The sequence below is a fragment of the Heptranchias perlo genome, chromosome 11, assembly GCF_035084215.1.
Source record: "Heptranchias perlo isolate sHepPer1 chromosome 11, sHepPer1.hap1, whole genome shotgun sequence".
Lineage (NCBI taxonomy): Eukaryota > Metazoa > Chordata > Chondrichthyes > Hexanchiformes > Hexanchidae > Heptranchias > Heptranchias perlo.
In genome coordinates, this window is record NC_090335.1 from 11703326 (window position 1) to 11724707 (window position 21382).

Below are 21382 nucleotides of genomic sequence, written 5' to 3' on the forward strand. Positions count from 1 at the left end.
CTGTAGAGCACCGGCCATCATACTTGGTGCCTGTAGAGCACCGGCCATCATACTTGGTGCCTGTCGAGCACTGGCCATCATACTTGGTGCCTGTAGAGCACCGGCCATCATACTTGGTGCCTGTAGAGCACCGGCCATCATACTTGGTGCCTGTAGAGCACCGGCCATCATACTTGGTGCCTGTAGAGCACCGACCATCATACTTGGTGCCTGTAGAGCACCGACCATCATACTTGGTGCCTGTAGAGCACCGACCATCATACTTGGTGCCTGTAGAGCACCGGCCATCATACTTGGTGCCTGTAGAGCACTGGCCATCATACTTGGTGCCTGTAGAGCACCGACCATCATACTTGGTGCCTGTAGAGCACCGGCCATCATACTTGGTGCCTGTAGAGCACTGGCCATCATACTTGGTGCCTGTAGAGCACCGACCATCATACTTGGTGCCTGTAGAGCACCGACCATCATACTTGGTGCCTGTAGAGCACCGACCATCATACTTGGTGCCTGTAGAGCACCGGCCATCATACTTGGTGCCTGTAGAGCACTGGCCATCATACTTGGTGCCTGTAGAGCACCGACCATCATACTTGGTGCCTGTAGAGCACCGACCATCATACTTGGTGCCTGTAGAGCACCGACCATCATACTTGGTGCCTGTAGAGCACCGACCATCATACTTGGTGCCTGTAGAGCACCGACCATCATACTTGGTGCCTGTAGAGCACCGACCATCATACTTGGTGCCTGTAGAGCACCGACCATCATACTTGGTGCCTGTAGAGCACCGACCATCATACTTGGTGCCTGTAGAGCACTGGCCATCATACTTGGTGCCTGTAGAGCACCGGCCATCATACTTGGTGCCTGTAGAGCACTGGCCATCATACTTGGTGCCTGTAGAGCACTGGCCATCATACTTGGTGCCCACAGGGTACCGACCATCATACTTGGTGCCTGTAGGGTAATGGCCATCATACTTGGTGCCATTTAGGGTACCAACCATCATACTTGGTGCCTGTCGAGCACTGGCCATCATACTTGGTGCCCACAGGGTAACCGACCATCATACTTGGTGCCTGTAGGGTAATGGCCATCATACTTGGTGCCATTTAGGGTACCGACCATCATACTTGGTGCCTGTCGAGCACTGGCCATCATACTTGGTGCCCACAGGGTACCGGCCATCACAGTTGTCTAGGTTCAGATGCATGGACGGTGATAAATACCGAAAGTCTGTTCTTGTTGATAACATTTCTTTCAAACAACCTGAACCCACATTATGCTGCAGTTTCTAACAAAAAAATACTGTAAAAACACAGATAATTCAATGAACAGTCAATTATTTACCAACATGAGTTTATTGAAAGTTTAGAAGTTGTGCAGCAGTCGAGTATAACTGAATGTGTTACAACTGTTTCAGAACATGCACCAGAACATAAGCAACACTATTACTGTTAATATGAAATCCATAGCAGAAATCAGAGCTGCTAACAGAAATTTTCGGGTCTGGAGTGCTTAATTGTCAAAATACACTCTTATGGGTGTTACAAATACTGTACTACTTGTGAGTACAATATTATTGTAGGTATCCAACAGCTAGCTAGAAGCAGAAATTATGCCGAGCTGGATGAATCCATTGGTCCTGGATCCTACAGCAATCTAGCCAGACCGTTACTGTATAGATTTGGACAGACCAATGGGCTACTGAACCAACAGCTATGGTCTATGAAGCATTAACTAGAATCAATTCCACTGGAACCCAAAAATTCTCATCTCTCAGTACTTCCTCTGACTGAAAGACCACTTCTGTCAGTGCATCTAATGTATAGCATCTGCCGCTGCTCAGCTTTGATAGATACAAGAAATGGGACCAGTGGACCACTTACTTTCTATTATTACCAGTCACGTACCATTAACTTACAAAAAAAAATTCTTCCAGCCCTGCTATGTCTTAGGACAGCATAATTGTTTATGAATGCCATTTCTGTTCAACAGCATAAAAAATGTCCAAATGCAATTGGATCTGTGAAACAGCAAGATTCAATCTGTACAACCTAATAGTTACAGCTCTATATTACACAATACTTACACTACGTACACAATATACATTAGATGAACAACCTTTTGGATTGTTCTAAATCTTTAGAGTCACATCTAAATTGAAAAATCTACACCTCTCCGCCTCCTGGAAAAGCAGTGTAAACATAGCAAACTTATCAATTTAAGGTCCAAGGTGACAGTTCTATAGTTCAAATACTGCTCAGCTTTGCCTTCATATTCCCGTTTTGTCTTCATAACTCATTTATATATCAAAGTGGCCTATAGCATTGTAAAGGAGGGCACGGCCCTCTCAGACTCTCTGGTCAGTATCTGATTGCCTCTGATCCACTTCTTCCTCTACCTTGTCAGGAAGCGGTTATATTAGTGCACACATACATACACACGCATGCACACACAGACACAGGCGTGCTGAATGAAATAAAACTGTGCACGCATTTTCACAGCATGAGCAATGATCGGTAACCAGCACTCAGATCTGCATGGCTGCTTTTCTTCTTTCGTGCATACAACCACTCTCTTTGAGAGAACAAGGTTTCATTCCACACCCTCAAAGCAAACTCCTTTAGCCAAAAGACGACTGTCTTAACACTGAAGAGAGTTTCTTTCTGAATTTTTTTACAACTCTAGTTCCCATAACCAATTTGGAATTGTTGGTGTGCGATGAAATATTACATGATGATTGATATGACAGATTTATTTCTCTTCTCTGCAAAGCCTGATGGCTCCAATGGATTGTACAGCCAGGACTTTAAGCTGATGATCCCCCGTTAGGTGGTGTGGGTTGAGTGGTTTGTCCTGATTGAGACACTGGCAGGGAACAGCCAGTTGTCTGGAGCTGTGCCTGAAACTGTGCTAACTGCTCAGGGCTAGCCAGAGTCTTCAGCAGGTTGTTTTCCTGTTCCAACTGTGAGTTTCTCTCTACCAGTTCTTTGATCTGTTCCTTAAGGACCTCCACCTCCTCCCTCACTGCATACATCAAGTGACTCTTCACCAGATCCTGCAAAAAAAATGAACCACATTAAAGATAATTACATCGAACTATACTGAACCACATTTTTAAAACTTGTCTTTCTATTGATTTATTTAAACAAAATCACAGTTTATTTAAGTATTCTGCTGGCCCCTTCCTCCTTCATTCGGTACTTTTCTTTGTCCAGATTTTATTAAATTATACTAATCCCAGAGTATAAAAACCATCTCTGTGGGGCATCACAAAGCCTATTATATTATGTTTTTTCCACGAGACTGTTCCAGTTATACTGGATCCTCCATGAAAGACAGCATCACAGTGAATTTTCTCTTGCCCTGTGGCCTGGCACTTTGCTGCAGCAAACAACATCTTACCAACTGAACAGTTTGTACTGCAAAGAATGAAGCAAATGAAGGAGAGACAGGTGAGCTTGAGAGGCCCACTGCAAGATTGCACAGCTATGTAACAACAACTTGCATTTGTATAGTGCCTTTAACGTAGTGAAACATCCCAAGGGACTTCATACAGGAGCATAATCAAACAAAATTTGACACTAAGCCACATAAGGAGATATTAGGACAGGTGACCAAGAGCTGGGTCAAAAGGTTAGGTGTTAAGGAGCATCTTAAAGGAGGCAGAGAGGTTTAGGAAGGGAGTTCCAGAGCTTAAAGCCTAGGCAGTTGAAGGTACGACAGCCATTGGTGCAGCAATGAAAATTGGGGATGTGCAAGAGGCCAGAATTGGAGGAGGGTTGTAGGGCTGGAGGAGGTTACAGAGATAGGGAGGGGCGAGGCCATGGAGGGAATTGAAAACAAGGATGAGAATTTTAAAAATCAAGGTGTTCCTGGAGCCAACGTAGGTCAGCGAGCACAGGGGTGATGGGTGAACGGGACTTGGTGTGAGTTAGGATACGGGCAGCAGAGTTATGGATGAGCTCAAGTTTACGGAGGGTGGAAGACGGGAGACCGGCCAGGAGCACTTTGTTACCTCTAAACTCGACTATTCCAAAGACATGGATGAGGGTTTCAGCAGATGAGCTGAGGCAAGGGTGAAGACGGGCGATGTTACGGAGATGGAAGCAGACGGTCTTTGTGATGGAAAGGATGTGTGGTCGGAAGCTCAGTGCAGGGTCAAATAGGATGCCAAGATTGCAAACGGTCTGGTTCAGCCTCAGACAGTGGCCAGGGAGAAGAATTGACCGAAGATAATGGCTTTGGTCTTCCCAATATTCAATTGGTGGAAATTTCTGCTCATCCGATACTGGATGTTGGATAAGCAACGTGACAAATGTGACAAGCAGCGTGACAAAAGTAAAATAAACTCCTGATGTGAGTCTGTTTTACACTTGTGTTATTTAAAAGTGGGTGCTGTCTGAGTCCAGGTTTCACCTCGGATATGCAATACAGTCATGACACTGAAATGAACAGCTTCTGCATAGGAAAATACTGTCACTGCATTCTACATATCTCATTTAACTACTTTTGCTGAGGAATTCAAAGTTCTCATTCATTAATTTAATGGTTTTAAATCAATTCTGATATGATGCAATATGATATACCTGCCTAAATGAAACCCTGAATATGGAAACATTTCAAAGCTTTATTTTTTTTAAAGTTTAAAATTGGGAAACCACTTGAATTCTTTGTCAACCCGCACTTAGTGCAAAGCACTTCGAAATAAATCCCTGCAAAAGTACCTTACACGATATACACTAGGTCGTTCAGATTACTGATCAACCAGCATTAAACGCTCTAAACACAAAAGCAATACAATTATCTTAAGACATATCGCGTGAGCATTACCATGATTTTAAACATACTAAAAGCCTGAGACCCATAAGCTCACGGTCATTGCCCTTTAATTCACGTTCGCTATGTCAAATGCATGAAATACTTGGGGGGGGGGGATGTTAAGATGAGGTTAAGCATCAGAAACGTGCGAGTTTATTTTATTACGAGCTCCTCCGCGGGACATTGCACCCCCTTTCCTACTAAGCAGAGCCTGGCTCCCGCCGCAGAGAGCTCTTGACTGCTGCTCATTCTCCACCATGACCACTAATTCCATTAGTTGTATTTAAACTGTCTGGAAGCCCGGGGCCCGGGGCCCGCCTCCCGCCTCAGTCCCGCGCGCTCCTCCCCGCTTTCGCCCAAATTCCCATTTCCTGCTCCGTCCGCTCCCAACAACTGCTGACGTCACCGAAACCACAGGCTGCGCCACGTCACCGGCAGCTGGCCAATAGGCGCCCGAGTTATTTATAGCCCACGGTTTAAGGTTCTGAGATCGCCTGGCAACAGCCGGAAGATTCGTGCGAGCGGCTCGTGCGGGCAGCACCCGCGCAGCCGGAGCGGGGCCGAGCCCAGCCCGGAGAGGCAGGAAACAGCGCCCGCTGCAAGAGCTCCCCCACAGTCTGCGGGGGACAGGCCGGGGTCAAAGCAACATATACACCGGGGGGGGGGGGGGGGGGGGCTAGGGTCCAAGTAACATATCCACAACAAGCCGGGGCGGGCGGGGTCAGAGTCCACAACAAGCCGGGGGGGGGGGGGGTCAGAGTCCACAACAAGCCGGGGGGGGGGGGAGGGGGGTCAGAGTCCACAACAAGCCTTAGATGGGGGGGGGGGTCAGGGTCCACAACAAGCCTTAGATGGGGGGGGGGGGGGGTCAGGGACCACAACAAGCCTTAGATGGGGGGGGGTGTCAGGGTCCACAACAAGCCGGGGCGGGCGGGGTCAGAGTCCACAACAAGCCTTAGATGGGGGGGGGGGGGGTCAGGGTCCACAACAAGCCTTAGATGGGGGGGGGGTCAGGGTCCACAACAAGCCTTAGAGGGGGGGGGGGGTCAGAGTCCACAACAAGCCTTAGAGGGGGGGGGGGTCAGGGTCCACAACAAGCCTTAGAGGGGGGGGGGGGGTCAGGGTCCACAACAAGCCTTAGAGGGGGGGGGGGTCAGGGTCCACAACAAGCCTTAGAGGGGGGGGGGGTCAGAGTCCACAACAAGCCTTAGATGGGGGGGGGGGTCAGGGTCCACAACAAGCCAGTGGGGGGGGGGGGGTGGTCAGAGTCCACAACAAGCCTTAGATGGGGGGGGGGGGGTCAGGGTCCACAACAAGCCTTAGATGGGGGGGGGGGGGGTCAGGGTCCACAACAAGCCGGGGGGGGGGGGGTGGTGGTCAGAGTCCACAACAAGCCTTAGATGGGGGGGGGGGGGGGTCAGGGTCCACAACAAGCCTTAGAGGGGGGGGGGGGTCAGAGTCCACAACAAGCCTTAGAGGGGGGTCAGAGTCCACAATAAGCCTTAGAGGGGGGGGGGGGGGGTCAGAGTCCACAACAAGCCTTAGAGGGGGGGGTCAGGGTCCACAACAAGCCTTAGAGGGGGGGGGGGGGGAGTCAGGGTCCACAACAAGCCTTAGAGGGGGGGGGGGGGGAGTCAGGGTCCACAACAAGCCTTAGAAGGGGGGGGTCAGGGTCCACAACAAGCCTTAGAGGGGGGGGAGGGTCCAGAACAAGCCTTAGAGGGGGGGTCAGGGTCCACAACAAGCCTTAGAGGGGGGGTCAGGGTCCACAACAAGCCTTTTGGGTGGGAGGAGGTCTAAGGTCCACAGCCAGCTTGTTGGTGGGGGGCTAGGGTCCAAGTAACATATCCACAGCGAATCTTAATGGGACAGGCTGGGGTCCAACCAATTTGTACACAACCAGTCTTAAATGGGAAAGGCTAGGATTCAACCCTCAATAGATAATATACTCAGCAAGTCTCCTTGGGACAGACTAGAATTCAAACCCCAACATATTTACACATATCTTACTTCAAAAGGCTAGGATTCAGCCCCCAACATATAGCAAATCTTACCATGGCAGGCTCATCCCCCCTCCCTTCTCTTACAGCAAGTCTTAATGTAAAAAGGCACAACACCACCAACCCCCAACCCCCCTCCACTTTACTCTGGCAGCCATAAACAGATAGACTCCCCTGGGGACATGGAAAGAGCTTACTGTACAACACAATCTGCCTGATCAACAATAGTCAGGTCAAGAAATACCAGACTGGTCTACAATCCTATGCCATACAACATAGCTACATTAATGTTATATGAATGAACCATTTACTGATTGGACTAGCATTGCAAAAATGGTTTATTGCACAAGCAAGGAAAACAATATTCAATCTGTTAAGTGTCCCAGTAACACGGCTGTGGCATCAAATGAGATTTTAAAATTACTTCAAATTGTAGACATGAAAAAACAGCTTCATTTTGTAAGTGGATAATGGTTAGTGACTAGGTCAAGATGTACAAGTCTGATGCACATACAAGTAAAAAGGTGCCCCAGATTCACCTTGAACATCCATGTAATGATTCCCCAGTGTATGAACAATGAGTAAATGCCCCTCCACACAGAGGGCGAGCAGTGGAAATACTGGCACACTGTACAGTGAATGTCCAACCTGCATTGTTACACCTGTGATTTCCGAATTATCCTTGGCACGGTCCCACTTAAAAACATCGCCTTCCCCCCCCCCCCCCACCCCAGGACTTCTGAAATCCTCTGAATTGGTTTCCCCTCCCTGACATTACTGTACAATCAATACCCCTTTTTTTTCTTCACCGTTCTCTACACAAATACTTGATTCGACTTACCATGGCTTGCTCGATTTTGTTGTCTATGGCTACCACACTGGCACCAGAAGAACTGTAATGAAACAAACAAAAACAAGATTAAAGCAACAATCCCGATTGAAGCATGAAAAAAAACATGCAAATGGAAGACAAATCAAGCAGTCCCTCCTGCCAAGATCTAATGTAGAATTGTAACCTGATAATAGCCTTGTTTTTGTGTTCATCTGATGCATTTTATTTACCCCCGGGTGCAGCAAACACCGACCAGCTTGCAAGCGATGCATCACTCAGCATATTTTGCTGCAACAAATAATATTTATATTTTAATCAATGATTGCATTTTGGTCAATGTGTAGGACTGAGCCTTAAACAAAAACGCCGTATCTTCACTTTTTGCTGACTCTTGGGTAGATGCCCCCGCTGTAATGCGGCAAAATAACAAGCCTGTGAGACGACGCCAGCCATTTTTCCCTGCATTGATCTCCACCAATATTTCCATAGGCATACATCGAGCAGGAGCTCCCAGATCCATGCACACGTTAAAGAATCGCTTTCAAATGTATATGATCGCCCACAAAGAGCCTTAGACTTCGAAGAAGCTGTCACCGCCTTTAGCACCGCAGACTGTTGCAATGTAAGTGGCATTTGATACACTGTACATGTCCACCTCATATCCAACATAACCGACCTTTACACTGCACAAAAAATGCAACAACCGACATTTACCTACTGTCTAATTTTACGGAGGCGTTTTCTGTTCCAAGCAAAGATGAAAGGAATGAAATCGAGAAATTTCTCAGCTGGTAAACTCCAAGCTCCATCGCCAGTGACTTATAATATTCAGCATTCATGCTATTCTAAAAGGAAATATGCTCGAGAAACGGAGCTTTGCTGCCTTTAAACCGGTCGTCGCGAAGGTGAAGGTTTAGAGATTCGGAATTTTTACTGAAACTGTGTGTAAGGAGAGCCACCTCCACGGCTCCACAAAGAAACCTCTGATGGTAACAAACAGCCCCCTTGCCGCTGCTTCTCTCCACAGAATCCGACAGTACGCTCATCGGCATAATATATGCAAAGAACACCGGCCAACTGCACCGCAATTGGCTCACCTGATCCTTATTAGCATAATATATACGAACAAAAGCCACAGCCGGGCCTTATTTTCATAATTTCCACACATATATTACACGTTTAGGAACCGCCCACAAAGTGCCATGTCCAAGCACAGGTTGTATTTACGTTAAGCACTCAGCCTTCTTAATTTGTCAGAACTTATTGCCATATGATTATTATATGACGTGACTTTTACGTAAATGTTTCAAACAGGAACCCAGTAGATAATCTCTTTTAAAAGACAAACGATTGCAAGAAATTAATATTTGTCCACTATGTTCTTTAAACTGGAGCTGTATTTACTCTAACAGATAGACTTAATTTATTTCTGAGACCCATAAAAGAGGAATGTTGAACTGGTTCTCATATCTCAGTCCTTTGAGAACATTTTAATTTGCTCACTTAATATTTTATTTTTGGTTGATTTTACAGATCTAGGTCGAGAGAAACTGCTGGCTGGTTATGTAAATTTCTGAAAACAGCAAAACTGTGGAAATAAAAAACTCCTGCAAAATTTGATGCATTTTGTGGAGCTATATTTGCATCACAAAGCACATTTAAATAATTAGCAAGGTACACAGGAATAGATATTTCAGCCCATGGTCCACTTGGCCATTTGGTCAGCTATGCAGCTCTTATTAACATTAATTCCCTAATTAGTTCTAATTTTAAGATTATGTCCCCCTTGTTCTGGATTTCTCTACTAGAGTGAAGCGTCGTTCCCTGCTGAACTTGTCAAATTCCTTTTATTATTATAAACAACAAAGCCGGATCATTCTTAAACCTCCTCATCTCTAGGGCATATCATTAATACGTTTACCCAGTCCCTCCACATATTTAAGTCCTTTCATCACCACCATTCAGCAGGTGAGCCACAGTGGACTTTTTCAGGACTGATATACCCTGCCGAAAGGCATGCCCAAAACTGAGCACAGTACAAGACTTCCATAAGTCTAACCATGCTCTGTATAATAATCTGTACTTATATAACAACTTGCATTTATAAAGCACCTTTAAGGTAGTAAAACATCCCAAGGCGCTTTATAGGAGCATTATCAGACAAAATTTGACACCAAGCCATATAAGGAGATATTAGGACACGTGACCAAAAGCTTGGTCAAAGAGGTAGGTTTTAAGGAGTGTCTTAAAAGGAGAAGTATAGAGGCGGAGAGGTTTAGGGCCTAGGTAGCTGAAGGCACAATCGCCAATGGTGGAGCGAAGAAAATCGGGGATGCACAAGAGGCCAGAATTGGAGGAGTGCAGAGATATAGTGCTTTAACATATTATAAATGTCCCGAGGTGCTTAGAGGGAGAAGAATGGATGCTGACTGTAGTAGTGGAGCAACAAGGTGACCAAAGGCACGGCTCAAGAAGCAGGTTGTACAGTCCTCAATATATAATAACTGCATTAGGACTTACTTGCTAATTGTTCAATTAAAATCATTAACCGTAAAGTATGCAAGTTGGACCTAAAGGTCCACTTAACAAAAAAATTCTGGTACAGACGATTTAAAAAAATAACTTGAGCCTTGGGTTAAGAGATCAAGTTTTCCTGTGGAAACTTGATTCCTCAAAGATAACCTCTACTTTTTGTCAATCAGAAAAATAAACTTCAGGGTGAAAGAGAAAGCTGGTGATTACGAGTCTACGACTGCACAGGCATGGCTCGTGTAGGACTTGTGCATCTATGTGTACATGGGGAGATTTTCATTATGCAACTGTCTTACTGTGCATATTTTCTGTATATTATTGGGTGTAACATTAATCACTGCCAAACTCAATCACCAGTCCTTATAGCACAGATATACTGCCACCTACAGTTCAGCTCTAGCAATAACATGCATCAAATGTTACATAACTGGTGATACCAGAATGGACCATTAAATCTGCAAACACTGGTAAATTCCATTAGCAGCATCACCCCAATTCCACAAAACCCATGTCTCACCGTATCAATTTTTAAAAATTCATTCTTGGGACCTGGGAGTCGCTGGCGAGGCCGGCAATTATTGCCCATCACTAGTTGCCCTAAGGTGGTGGTGAGCCTTCTCCTTGAACCGCTGCAGTTTGTGCAGTGAAGATGCTCCCACAGTGCTGTTAGGTAGGGAGTTCCAGGATTTTGAGCCAGCGATGAAGATTATCCTTTGTAGCAGTTTGATACAACTGGGTGACTTGGCTACTCAAGAGGGCAGTTAAGAGTTGACCACATCAGGAGTCACATATAGGCCAGGATGAGTAAAGAGGGCATGTTTCCTTTCCTAACGGACATTAATGAACCAGTTGGGTTTTTACAACAATCAGACCGCTTCATGGTCATTTTTACTGATACCATTTTTTTCAATTTCCAGATTTTTAGAAAACAATTCAAATTCTTAAACTGCCATGTTGGGATTTGAACTCTCATTCTCTGGATTATTTCTAGTCTAGTAACATAACCACTACACTGCCATACCCCCATTTAGAATAATTAAATCATCTTGAATATACTGCACTTGAAATTGCCATTTTGTGCCTTTCGTAACCTCAAATACAAAATTATCATTGCTTTAGTTTCCTATACAAATATCTGCATATTCAACTTTCCACCAGTCCACAGGAACAGCTACAATACCATTCAGCTCCAGGAAGAGAATGGAAATTAAAATTACATTATTGCAAACAAAATTTACAATCAAGTTTTCCACAAAATGCTGTTTCTATTGCTAAATTTTGGATTAAAGCACATCAGGTATGTGAGATTTAAATAAAAATACAAATACTGAAAATCTGAAACAAAACAACTTGCATTTATACAGCACCTTTAACATGGTAAATCCTGCCAAGGCGCTTCACAGGAGCATTAACAAATGAAATTTAACACCGAGCAACATAGGAGCTATTAGGATAAGGGTCACAGAGGTAGGTTTTAAGGAGCATCTTAAAGGAGGAGAGAGAGATAGAGAGATGGAGAGGCGGAGAGATTTAGGGAGGGAATTCCAGAGCTTAGGGCCTAGGCAGCTGAAGGCATGAGCACAGGGGTGATGGGTGAATGGGACTTGGTGTGAGTTAGGATACGGGCAGCAGAGTTTTGGATGAGCTCAAGTTTATGGAGGGTAGAAGATGGGAGGGTGGAAGATGGGAGACCGGCCAGGAGACCATTGGAAGAGTCGAGTCTGGAGATAACTAAGGCAATAGATGAGGGTTTCAGCAGCAGATGAGCTGAGGCAGGGGCGGAGACAGGCGATGTTACGGAGGTGGAAGCAGGCGATCTTGGTGATGGAGCGGATGTGTGATCGGAAGCTCATCTCAGGGTCAAATAGGATGCTAAGGTAGCAAACGGTCTGGTTCAGCCTTAGACTGGCCAGCGAGGGAGATGGAGTCGATGGCTAGGGAACGGAGTTTGTGGTGGGGATCGAAGACAACAGCTTTGGTCTTCCCAATATTTAGTTGGAGGAAATTTTTTCTCATCCAGTACTGGATGTCGGACAAGCAGTGTGACAAATGAGAGTCAGTGGAAGGGTCGAGAGATGTGGTGGTGAGGTAGAGCTGGGTTGCGTCAGTGTACATGTGGAATCTGACGTGTTCTTGGATGACGTCGTCGAGGGGCAGCATGTAGATGAGAAATAAGAGGGGGCCGAGGATAGATCCTTGGGGGACTCCAGAGGTAACTGTGCAGGAGCGGGAAGAGAAGCCATTGTAGGTGATTCTCTGGCTACGACTGGATAGATAAGAACGGAACCAGGTGAGCGCAGTCCCACCCAGCTGGACGACAGAGGAGAGGCGTTGGAGGAGGATGGTGGGGTCAACCATGTCAAAGGCTGCAGACAGATCGAGAAGGAAGAGGAGAGATGGTTTACCATTGTCACAGTCACATAGGATGTCATTTGTTACTTTGATAAGGGCTGTTTCAGTACCATGGCAGGAGCAGAAACCTGATTAGAGAGATTCAAACATGGAGTTCGGGGAAAGATGGTCACGGATTTGGGAGGCGGCAACACGTTCAAGACTTTGGAGAGAATGGAGATGGGGCGATAGTTTGCAAGGACAGAGGGGTCATGGGTGGGTTTTTTGAGAAGTGGGGTGATGACGGCAGATTTGAAGGGGAGAGGGTCAGTACCTGAGAGGGAACCATTAATATCAGCTAACACGGGGGCTAGAAAGGGAAGCTGGGAGGCCAGCAGTTTGATGGGGATAGTGTCGAGAGAGCAGGAAGTGGGGTGGGTCTCATGGTCAAGATGAGCTCGGAGAGGGCACGAGGGGAGATAGGAGAGAAACTAGAGAAAGATGCAAGTTCATGGCTATGGCAAGGGGGAGGCCTTAGGGGAGGTTTGGCTTGGTGGGTTAGGGGAAGGGAGGGAAGCGGCAGAGGCAGCTGAATGGATGGTCTCAATCTTAGTGATGAAGAAGTCCATGAGCTCCTCACACTTTTCGGTGGAGGAGGCAGGTTTAAGATGATGATTTGTAGTGGAGAAGAGAAGTGGGGGGTTTATCTTTGCATTCCAGGATGATCCTGGAATAGTGAGCAGTTTTGGCAGAGGAGAGTAGGACCCGATAGTGCTTTATGTGATCCAGCCAGATCTGGCGATGAATGGCTAAACCAGTTGTCCGCCATAAATGTTCAAGCTGTGTCCTTTGGACTTAAGGGAGCGGAGATGAGGGCCGTACCAGGGGGAACAACCAGGGTGAGAGACAGTAATAGTTTTAATGGGGACAAGGGCATCGAAGGTGGAGGTGAGGGTGTGTTTGAGCAGATCGGTAGCTACAGAAATATCATGGTGAATGGAGAGCCAAAGGCTCGACAGTTGGGAATTTGAAGTGCAGTTGTAAGCGAAAGAAGAAAATGCACAGTGCATTAGTCAGTATGAGAGAAAAAAGATAGATTAACAGTTCAGGTGAGATGCTTCATCGGTGCAGCTACATTTTCTGTCTTTATCTAAGCTTTATGAGGCTGGCATCATTCAACTTTTTGGAAACATTTACAGAAAGACATTCAAAATGGTGTCTGACTTTATTCAAAAGGACTTGCCCATGAGGCTATTTAACCCTTACAGACCACAATGAAGCAAGAATGGAATGTTTTGAACTGGAGATATCTTAAAAGGAACCAAATCATTTCATTTTCATTTAGATATTTTAATCTTGCCTTTGCAAGTAAAAAAAAAAACAATTTTACAGAACAATGGGCTCACTCTGCATACAACACTGGCAGTTTTAAGAGGGAATTGACAGATGTTATATTAAACCGTTTTTGAAATGCATATTCAATAGAATATAATGTAACCAACCCATTGATCTCCTTATACTCTTTCAAACTGGGGTGATTCTGTGCTCCCAGTGGGGAGCAGTACTTGTAAGGAGTTTATCTCAGGCAACCACTGGGAGCGCTTATATATCCAAATGGGGCTCTCACTTTCAACCTGAACTGGGCTTTATCCAAAAAAGACAATATTTTTCTCTGCCATGCACCATCTATGATTGACCTGCTCCTAGGCCTCTACCAATGCTGTTCTGAAATCAATCACTAGCAGCTGGGGTGACTGAGTGTGATATCTAATATGGGAAAGTGACTGACCCCTACTCAGTGCCTCCCCAGGTGACAGGAGACTATAGCCACTAAATGTTCCCACCAATTCCTAGCACGCATAGCAAGATTGCTCACACTCAGTTGTTTACAACTACATCACTGGTACCTTTCCCAAAAGTTGGAGGTCAGTGTTGGGATACTGGAGGCAATGTATGTCAGCCAATGTGATTTGGTGTGGAATAGGATACGGGCAGCAGAGTTTTGGATAGTCTGAAGTTTATGAAGGGTGGAGGATGGGAGCCTGGCCAGATCATTGGAGTAAATCCAGTCTGACTGTGGCAGAAGCATGGATAAGAGTTGCAGCAGCAGATGGAGCAGGGGCAGAAGTAGGTGACGTTAGAGGTGAACTAGGCAGTCTTTATGATGAAGTGGATATGGGGGTTGAAGCTCAACTTGGGGTTGAACAGAATATTGAGGCTGCAAACACGGTTATTTGGCTTTGTGCTGCAGGGTTATTTATTTAATGCTACATTTAACTCACAGCCCCAACTTCAACAGCAGCATTGTAAGGTAAATGAGGGGTCTCTATCTTGTTGCTCAAGTATCAAGGTTTAATGAGTGGTCTCTACCTTGCTGCTCTGGTGGCTCTCCTTGCTAGTGCTGGCCCATCACTTTGGCCACAGGCAACCAACTGCTTGATCTTCTAGTAAAGACCAGTCATGCAGTTTTCCACCCGCTGTACTGGGGAAGGTCTACAATCAAATGAAAGCTGCAATTGGGATTTTCAAACAACTGGACGTGCATTACAGGAAGGCAAGCTGGTGCACTATTACTGAGATATTCTGATAACATTGCATTTACCTTTCAGAGCTGCTGCTGGGAACAGCTCCAGCACTTTAAGGTAAACAGGTGCGAGATATTTCATGGGAAGAGATCGCAAAATGAAGGATGAATTGCCCTTGGTCACCCACGTACCTCCTCTTGGATGGTCAGATTGGCACTGCAAAGACCAAATGTGTTTCTCGGAAAGTTGCACAGCTTGATGGAGGAATTTGTTTTTTTCAAAAAAGCACAATGTAAGCATCTCTATAAAAATTATGGCCAATTTCCAAACCGCATAAGCCAGTATTTATTAGTCAAGCCACTTTGGCAGGCCAGTGACAAGAGTTTGAAAAGACAAGTGACAGATAGCAACCGAGCAGCAGTAGAATCTGTCACTTGTTTTGCTGGTTGGGGGGATGAAAGCTGGATAGAGTGTCTCGTTTTTAACTGCTGTGTTTTACAAGGGCCGTGCTCATGGTGATCTGTTCAGCGTTTCCGCACGTCCTTTTTAAAACTGCTGAATTACTGCCCAGTTTCAGACTTACCAAAAGGTAGCCACACCAACTGATTGCCAAGTAGGGGGCTTCAAACATTCAGCTCAAAATTAAATAGGTTTCGCATCCTTTCACCTCTAGAATATGTACTTGGATTTAGTTAGGACTGAAAGTCCCCTCTCCAATGGGCACGAGAATCCTGCTCAAAATGAATTTATGCAGAATCCAGTTCCTAGTTGGGATGGGTCCACACAGGAAAAGAAAAACTAACCACAATTTGGCACTAAATTAGTAATCTTACTCAGGGAGGTTACGAGAAGGGCTGGTGTGGGAAATGGCAAAGAAATCCTAGTGGTTGCTATGGTTTAGACTTTCTAAAAGTTCTGTTTTACTGTCCAACAGTTTCACAGAGCTCCCTGCAAGAGAACCTTGTCCCTCACAAACACAGAAGCTTTACATTTCACATTGTCTGACCTTGCAGATATTTTGTGATCTCTCCCCTGCATTAAAAATTAACCCAACTGCGAACTCCTTACTGCAATATACAACTTGCATTTATACAGTAGATAGAGAGAGAGAGAGATTGAGAGAGAGAGAGAGAGAGAGAGATTAGGACAGGTGACCGAGAGCTCGGTTGAAAAGCTGGGCTTTAAGAAGGCTTTTAATGCAGAAAGAGAAATCAGAGGGATTTAGGGAGGGAATTTCAGGCAGTAGGGCTGAGGTAGCTGAAGGCTTGGTTACCAATGGTGGGTGGGTGGGATACACAGAAAGCCAGAGTCAGGACAGAAGGGTGTGGGAGTGGATGTAAGATTGGAGGAGGCTACAGAGGCACAGTGGGGCAGGGCTGTGAGGAATTTGGAAGAGGAGGAAGAAGATTTTGAAATCAATGTATTGAGGGACAGGGATCTCACGTGTAAGTCGATGAAGAGAAGAGTGAGGGACGAACACGAAAGATGCGGATGGCTGTCTTTTGGACAAATTGGGATTCATGGAGGTGGAGGATGGAAGGCCAGCGGGGAGGATATTGGAGAAATACGTAGTGTGTATGCCATTAACTCAATAACAAATAGCAGATGCACGACCAAAGTCATGCAAACTAAAATTAACAGAAATTAGATTAGCCAATAGCCAAAGTACAATTGCAAGTGTTCTTTATCAGGATAAGGTTTGTTAGGATTACCCTCAAGTTCTGCTGACACAGAACTTGGGAAACAGGTTTTTGCTGGTTAAAAATAGTCTAACAAGCACTCCTCCACAAACGTCTTTCAGCTTGAGGTCTTTGCTTGTGCTGCCATATTACAGAGCTCCTCCATCTGACTGCTCAGAATTGAGACTGAATAGAAGAACTGCAGCTTATCATCTAGATTTAAATTCAATCTCTCTTCCAAGCAGATTTCCACATGAATCTTAATGCAATTGTTCATAACCAAGACACTGGTTGCATTGAAAGGTAATTTATGAGGTTGTTTATCAGACACAGCTCAAACAATGTCGTTACAGATATCTGACGCAACAGGGCACATTCAAAATACAATGACATAAAAAAGCTGAATTAAATTAATCTATTACAATACAGATACCTAAAGCAGTAAAAGATAGCTGCTGGAAGAGAGGTATCACACATTGCTGACATTCATCACCTTAAGGAGCATACAGGTTCACCAAAATATAAACTGGGGGGAGGGAGAGAAGGGGACAAAATGATGTTTTTTTTGTTTAAACGAAATTTCAAGGCATGAGCTGGGGCACACCTAATTTTGCTGAAGTAAAATCCTGAAGCTCTGGAGGAAAATGATTTGTAAAAAATATCTTTAAACCCACCTTCACTGGATTAGACAATTGTAAACAACAGCGCTTGGATTTCTGACTCTTGCTACTGAGGACAGAGTCAGAAAATGATCTCAGGTAAATGGCTTTAGTTTAAACTGGGGTAAAGCTTAAAACAAAAAATACAGCACATTAAAAGCGATTAGCTGTATTCCTTTAATTTTATTCAGAATTTCCTTCATGTAATGCAACAAGAATATTTGGTAATATGAGATCCACCTGATCTATGATCGAATAGTCCCAATGTTTCGATCACCAGTCTTCCCCGTTAGAAATGTACTGGATAATTCATAGATTGGGACTCTCAATCCAAATTCCTTCATCCCCTTTGTTCTCTGATCATTATATTGAATAGCTGTCACTTGATATCTGGCTGTCTCACCTGATTTTCCACCTTTTTTGTTTAGTAGAAACGTGGTGACTCAGTAACTGATAGGAGCAAACAATTTTAAAAGCTGTCACCCAGTCAGACATAAACACTAAACATAGGCTTATCATTGTACTGTAAAATATATACATGCAAGAGCCTCTCTTGTCCCATATGTTCAACTATTTCAAATGCTGACGGTCAGAGCGTGTTGTTTAAAATGCTATAATGAGCCAATGTTTTTAACCACCTTTGGGTACAAATAGGATTCCAATTCTAACTTGCCATTCGGAATTAACTTTGTGGGGGTGGGGTGGGGAAAGAGAGAACAAGGAGATACTTGGACAGTTGTAAACAATTTTACAACAACAAGTTATAGTCCAGCAATTTTATTTTAAATTCACAAGCTTTCGGAGACTTCCTCCTTCCTCAGGTAAATGAGGAAGGAGGAAGCCTCCGAAAGCTTGTGAATTTAAAATAAAATTGCTGGACTATAACTTGGTGTTGTAAAATTGTTTACAATTGTCAACCCCAGTCCATCACCGGCATCTCCACATCATACTTGGACAGGGATGACAAGCCACACTGATGTCTTACTCAAGATTTTTTTTTTAAAAGTGCAAAATTAGGTCCCAGGAGGAAAGTATGATGAACGTTTTCGGCTACTTTCTTCTTTATAGGGCACAATACAACACAATGGAAAACACCTATGTAGTACGAAAACTACTTTCTACCTACATTCCTTAAAAAAAAGCATCACCAGCAACCCGCAAAAAGAGCATCTAATGTTCAAACAAAAATAATTCATGGGCTCACCTCCCCAACCCCCACAAAAAGTTTAAAAAACTCATAGTGCAGCCATTAAAACACAAGTATACACATGCAGAAAAAAACTGAATTTTTAACCAGATATCTGAACTCCCTGTTGACAGGTTCTCAACTTGCAATAGTTCCAGGCAGCACCAGCACTTCACACTTTCCTTCAGCGATGACCATGGTCTGTCACTCACCCACACTAAATGTTCTTCCATCCCAAGTCCAGACTTCAGGTTCAGAATTCCTGCCCACAGCCGAGTCAGGAATTGGAGTTTGTGCCAACATGACTAGCAACCCCTCAGATAATGAAGCAGTCTGTGCCCGCATGCAGCAAGATCTGGACAACATCCAGGCTTGGGCTGATAAGTGCCAAGTAACATTCGCACCAGACAAGTGCCAGGCAATGACCATCTCCAACAAGAGAGTGTCTAATCACCTCTCTTGACATTCAACGGCATTACCATCGCCGAATCCCCCACCATCAACATCCTGGGGGTCACCATTGACCAAAAACTTAACTGGACCAGCCATATAAATACTGTGGCTACAAGAGCAGGTCAGAGGCTGGGTATTCTGCGGCGAGTGACTCACCTCCTGACTCCCCAAAGCCTTTCCACCATCTATAAAGGCACAAGTCAAGAGTGTGATGGAATACTGTCCACTTGCCTGGATGAGTGCAGCTCCAACAACACTCAAGAAGCTCGACACCATCCAGGACAAAGCAACCCGCTTGATTGGCACCCCATCCACCACCGGCGCACAGTGGCTGCAGAGTGTACCATCTACAGGATGCACTGCAGCAACTCGCCAAGGTTTCTTCGACAGCACCTCCCAAACCCGAGACTTCCACCACCTAGAAGGACAAGGGTAGCAGGCACATGGGAACATCACCACGTGCACGTTCCCCTCCAAGTCACACACGTCCCGACTTGGAAATATACCGCCGTTCCTTCATCATTGCTAGGTCAAAATCCTGGAACTCCCTATCCAACAGCACTGTGGGAAAACCTTCACCACATGGACTGCAGTGGTTCAAGACCGCGGCTCACCACCACCTTCTCAAGGGCAATTAGGGATGGGCAATAAATGCTGGCCTTGCCAGCGACGCCCACATCCCATGAACAAATAAAAAATAAACCATTAAAAGAAATTAAACTGGCACCAGATGAACTCTTAATCTGTGCAGAATACCTTTCCCACAAAGCAGAAGGACACACTTCAGAAGTAGAGCATTTTCTGAGCTGCTTTGCACAGTGGTACTTACTGACCTCCACCACAGTCCCTTCTACTAATGATTAATTGGGATGCTAGTTATTAGCCGTTCGGAACACTGCAAATTCACATTTTAAATTTAGCAACAAAACAGAAATTTGCAACAGGATGGCCACCTCTAAGACTCCCTCACGTTTCCCTCAGTATATCAGTCCAACCTTTACTCACCCTCTTTCAGTAAGTATGTCATTCCCTGTCTCCTCTTTCCCCAGACATCTCTGAATGTGATGTAAGGCTCTTATGTTCCTTTAATAATCCAGACTAACTTCACTGCAGGAGTGTTGCATTGTCAGAGATGTCAAACCAAGGCCCCATACGGCTCCTCTAGTGGTTCAGGTGAACGTTGAAAATCCAATGGCGTGCTTTGAAAAACAAAGCGTGTTCCTGGGGTTCTGGATGACAATCCTTCCTCAACCAACATCACCAAAAACAGATTAACTGGTCTTTTATTTCACTGTCATTTGTTGGACCTTGTGTGCAAAATGACTGCTGTGTTCAGCCGTCTAGGCCCTAAACTCTGGAATTCCCTCCCTAAAGCTCTCCATTTCTCTCTCCTCCTTTAAGACACTCCTTAAAACCTACCCCTTTGACCAAGCATTTGGTCACCTGTCCCAACGTCTCCTTGTTTGGCTCGTTGTCAATATTTGTCTGATTAACTTTCTGTGAAGTGCCTTGGGATTTTTACTATGTTAAAGGCACTATATAAATGCAAGTTGTTGTGTTTACCCACGTAAACAACAGTGACTGCACCCCAAAGTAATCCATTGCCTGTGAAGTGTTTTGAGGTGTTTGAGCCATGTGTATAAAGTGCTATATAAATGCAAGGTACTGAAGCATAAAGCACAGGAAGGTTTCAGATCTACCACCGGTCTTAGCTTACCTCAACCTTAAAGCCTTGTGGGCAGGAGGACCCCCAAGGGTGAGGTAAGGTAACTTGGGGATAGCCAATAAGTTGAGTTTGGAGATGACAAAGGTATGGAGGTGTGAGTGAAGATTCTCATCACTGTCCAGATTCCTGATGGAAAGTGTGCATGAGTGAATGTCAGGCGAGAACAAGATAAGGGTTGGCTGTGATGTCCCCATGATCACATTGCAGTAACAGACACTCTAATACCTTAAGCATGTCAAAAAAGGGGTTCTTGACACCAAAATGAAGTAACCTTTGCAATAGTAAATCGGTTGAACTCTCCAATTCTGACTCGGTTGTGCAACTACAACTTAGAGAACCAACTGGAGGTAAGGAAAGCCCCCGCCCAATCCTCCCCTGATGCTGGCCCCGACACTCTGCAGCTTCTCTCCCAGATCTCAGACTCCTCTGCTCTAAGACCCACATTCTGCTCCTTGACACCCCCCACCCCACACCAACCCTGCTCTTGATCACACAGCTATCTTTCCTTAGCCTAATGCTTCCAAACATCATAAACCATTCCTTTTCCACAGACATGGTTTCTACCATCTTCAAATGCCATGAACCTTCTTTAAAAAGCTCAACTTCGATCCCTCCACTCTTACCAATTACCA

The 21382-nt window shown here is 45.1% G+C and overlaps 1 protein-coding gene across 3 annotated transcripts in view; it reads right to left on the bottom strand.

The window, feature by feature from the left end:
* Nucleotides 1-1345: 1345 nt before the first annotated feature.
* The window catches only part of tsc22d1 (TSC22 domain family, member 1), a 194649-nt gene continuing 174612 nt past the window's right edge, over nt 1346-21382 (bottom strand). For 2 of the 3 annotated variants that reach the window (XM_067992524.1, XM_067992526.1), the window contains exons 2-3: nt 7669-7720; nt 1346-3064 (exon numbers count right to left, since the gene is read on the bottom strand). In XM_067992524.1, the coding sequence (XP_067848625.1) occupies nt 2816-3064; nt 7669-7720 (301 nt within the window). In that variant the 3' untranslated portion in view covers nt 1346-2815. Of the gene's footprint in view, nt 3065-7668; nt 7721-8373; nt 8696-21382 lie in introns of those variants that run through there. The other variant, XM_067992525.1, reaches the window with a different exon arrangement.